Below are 2,244 nucleotides of genomic sequence, written 5' to 3'. Positions count from 1 at the left end.
ATAATAGCACAAACAATAAAAATACATGTAAATACATATTTTTAATCCATTGACTATGAGAAATATCACAGACAAAGGCACTTTAACCATCTATGCTGACCTCCTGGTTCTCTAAACAGAGACCTGCTACTTATCTTATGATAACAATGAAAGTCTTCTAAAGAATTATGCTTTATCTCAAGAAAAGGATTGTAGTTGGTTGTCTCAGGAAATAAGTTATCTTAGTTCTTTTTCCGTTTCTTCTCTTTAGCTTTCAGTGAACAGTCTCTACAGAATGAGTTAAATTCATCTTTTCACAGACAATTCATAGACTGGGGGTTAAAGTGTTATTCCAGGACTCCATTGTGTCTTTTTTTTTTTTCCGGGGCAGTGGGGGTTAAGTGACTTGCCCAGGGTCACACAGCTAGTAAGTGTTAAGTCTCTGAGACTGGATTTGAACTCAGGTACTCCTGACTCCAGGGCTGGTGCTCTATCCACCTAGCTGCCCCCTCCATTGTGTCTTAAAGATACAGTAACATATCTACAGACTCTGTAGGAGAAGCTATTGAAGTTAGTATTATATTTATATCAAAATTATTTTTTCATTCAACAATAGTAGATGACAGAGAAATTCTGTTTGTATTGTGTATATATATATATATATATCAAAAAGTATATCTAAAACACTAAGACATTTCCACATGACAAAGTATGTATTGAACAATGGATTCTGTGATGTTTGGACATGCAGTTAATTCAAGCTAATGGCTGGTAACATAAATAATTAATAACAATTATGATAAGCTTTCCCTTCAGACTAATTTATTACCAACTCTCAATAATAGCCATCACATCTTTCTTTCTTTCTTTTTTTGGTGAGGCAATTGGGGTTAAGTGATTTGTCTAGGGTCACAAAACTAGTAAGTATTAAGTGTCTGAGGCTGGATTTGAACTCAGGTTCTCCTGAATCCAGGGCTGGTGCTCTATCCACTGTGCCACCTAGCTGCCCCCATCATATCTTTCATAATAAAAATAAGTGTTTTCTGCTTATCAGTTTTCTTATGGCCCCCTTTACTTCCTTGTTTCTCAGGCTGTAGATCAGAGGATTCAACATGGGGATCATTACAGTGTAGAAGACAGAAACTATTTTATTCTGGTCAGTTGAGTAGCTGGATTTAGGCATCACATAAATGAATGTAATAGTCCCATAAAATAGAGTGACTGCAGTGAGATGGGAAGTGCAGGTGGAGAAGGCTTTGTGTCTCCCATCAGTGGAGTGCATTTTCAGGACAGAAAAGAGAATGTATACATAAGAGATGACTATGATTAACACTGTGACCACAATAATTGACCCAGAAGTGACAGCAGGAATAATTTCAGCAAGAAAATCATGAGAGCAAGAGAGCTTCAATAGAGGTGAGTAGTCACAAAAAAAATGATTGACTTTATTAGGTCCACAGAAGGATAGACTCAATAAACAACCAGTAAAAGCCCAAGCATTCAGACAACCACCCAAATAGGATGAGATCACTAATAGTGTGCAGACTCTGGTGGACATGTTGGTGGAATAGAGCAGGGGGCTACAGATTGCCACATACCTATCATAGGCCATCACGGACAACAGAAAGCATTCTGCTGTCCCAAAAGTGACTACAGAACACAACTGGGATGCACATCCTGCTAGAGGGAATGAGGGTATTTCCCCAAGAAAATTCATGAGCATGACAGGTGTGACTGATGAAGAGTACCCGACATCTACAAAAGCCAAGTGGCTGAGGAAAAGGTACATTGGAGTGTGAAGTTGAGAGCTATTTCTGATCAATATGATTATGCTAATGTTACCAATTAACGTGAAAATGTAGACACCTAGAAATATCACAAAGAGAATGGCACGAAGAGTTGGAACATCCGTTAACCCCAGGATAATGAATTCTGTCACATCAGTATGGTTTTTAAATGACATCTGTCTCAGAAAAGGTGCCTATTTGGAAAAAAAATAATATTTGGGTAAAATACAAGACTAAAATGTAGATATCTATTTTTATACATACAATAAATATTTGCTGAGTATTTACTACATAAAAGGCCAAATTTTGGGGAATGAGGGGAATACAAAGATGAATATCATTCTGACTCTTTACTGAAAGAGTTCAAAATCTAACAGGGATTACAAGACACAGAAATAGTCATAATAAAAATATAAGATTATTAGAATGCTTCATGCAAATAATGTTCTCTAATAATACAAAAGTGGGGACCAAAGAA

At 36.7% G+C, this 2,244-nt stretch overlaps 1 protein-coding gene across 1 annotated transcript; it reads right to left on the bottom strand.

The window, feature by feature from the left end:
* Nucleotides 1-1,000: 1,000 nt before the first annotated feature.
* Nucleotides 1,001-1,942, bottom strand: LOC122732048 (olfactory receptor 5P3-like). Its single transcript, XM_043972242.1, has one exon. It carries the CDS (start codon nt 1,940-1,942, stop codon nt 1,001-1,003), a length of 942 nt encoding a protein of 313 aa, XP_043828177.1.
* Nucleotides 1,943-2,244: the final 302 nt, after the last annotated feature.

Source organism: Dromiciops gliroides, chromosome 6, assembly GCF_019393635.1.
Source record: "Dromiciops gliroides isolate mDroGli1 chromosome 6, mDroGli1.pri, whole genome shotgun sequence".
NCBI lineage: Eukaryota > Metazoa > Chordata > Mammalia > Microbiotheria > Microbiotheriidae > Dromiciops > Dromiciops gliroides.
Note: the sequence above shows the minus strand (reverse complement) of the source record. Positions and strands in the feature narration are given on the sequence as shown.

Excerpts from the sequence above, each read along its gene's own strand:
- LOC122732048 (XM_043972242.1), bottom strand. The coding sequence starts at position 1,942 with ATGTCATTTAAAAACCATACTGATGTGACAGAATTCATTATCCTGGGG.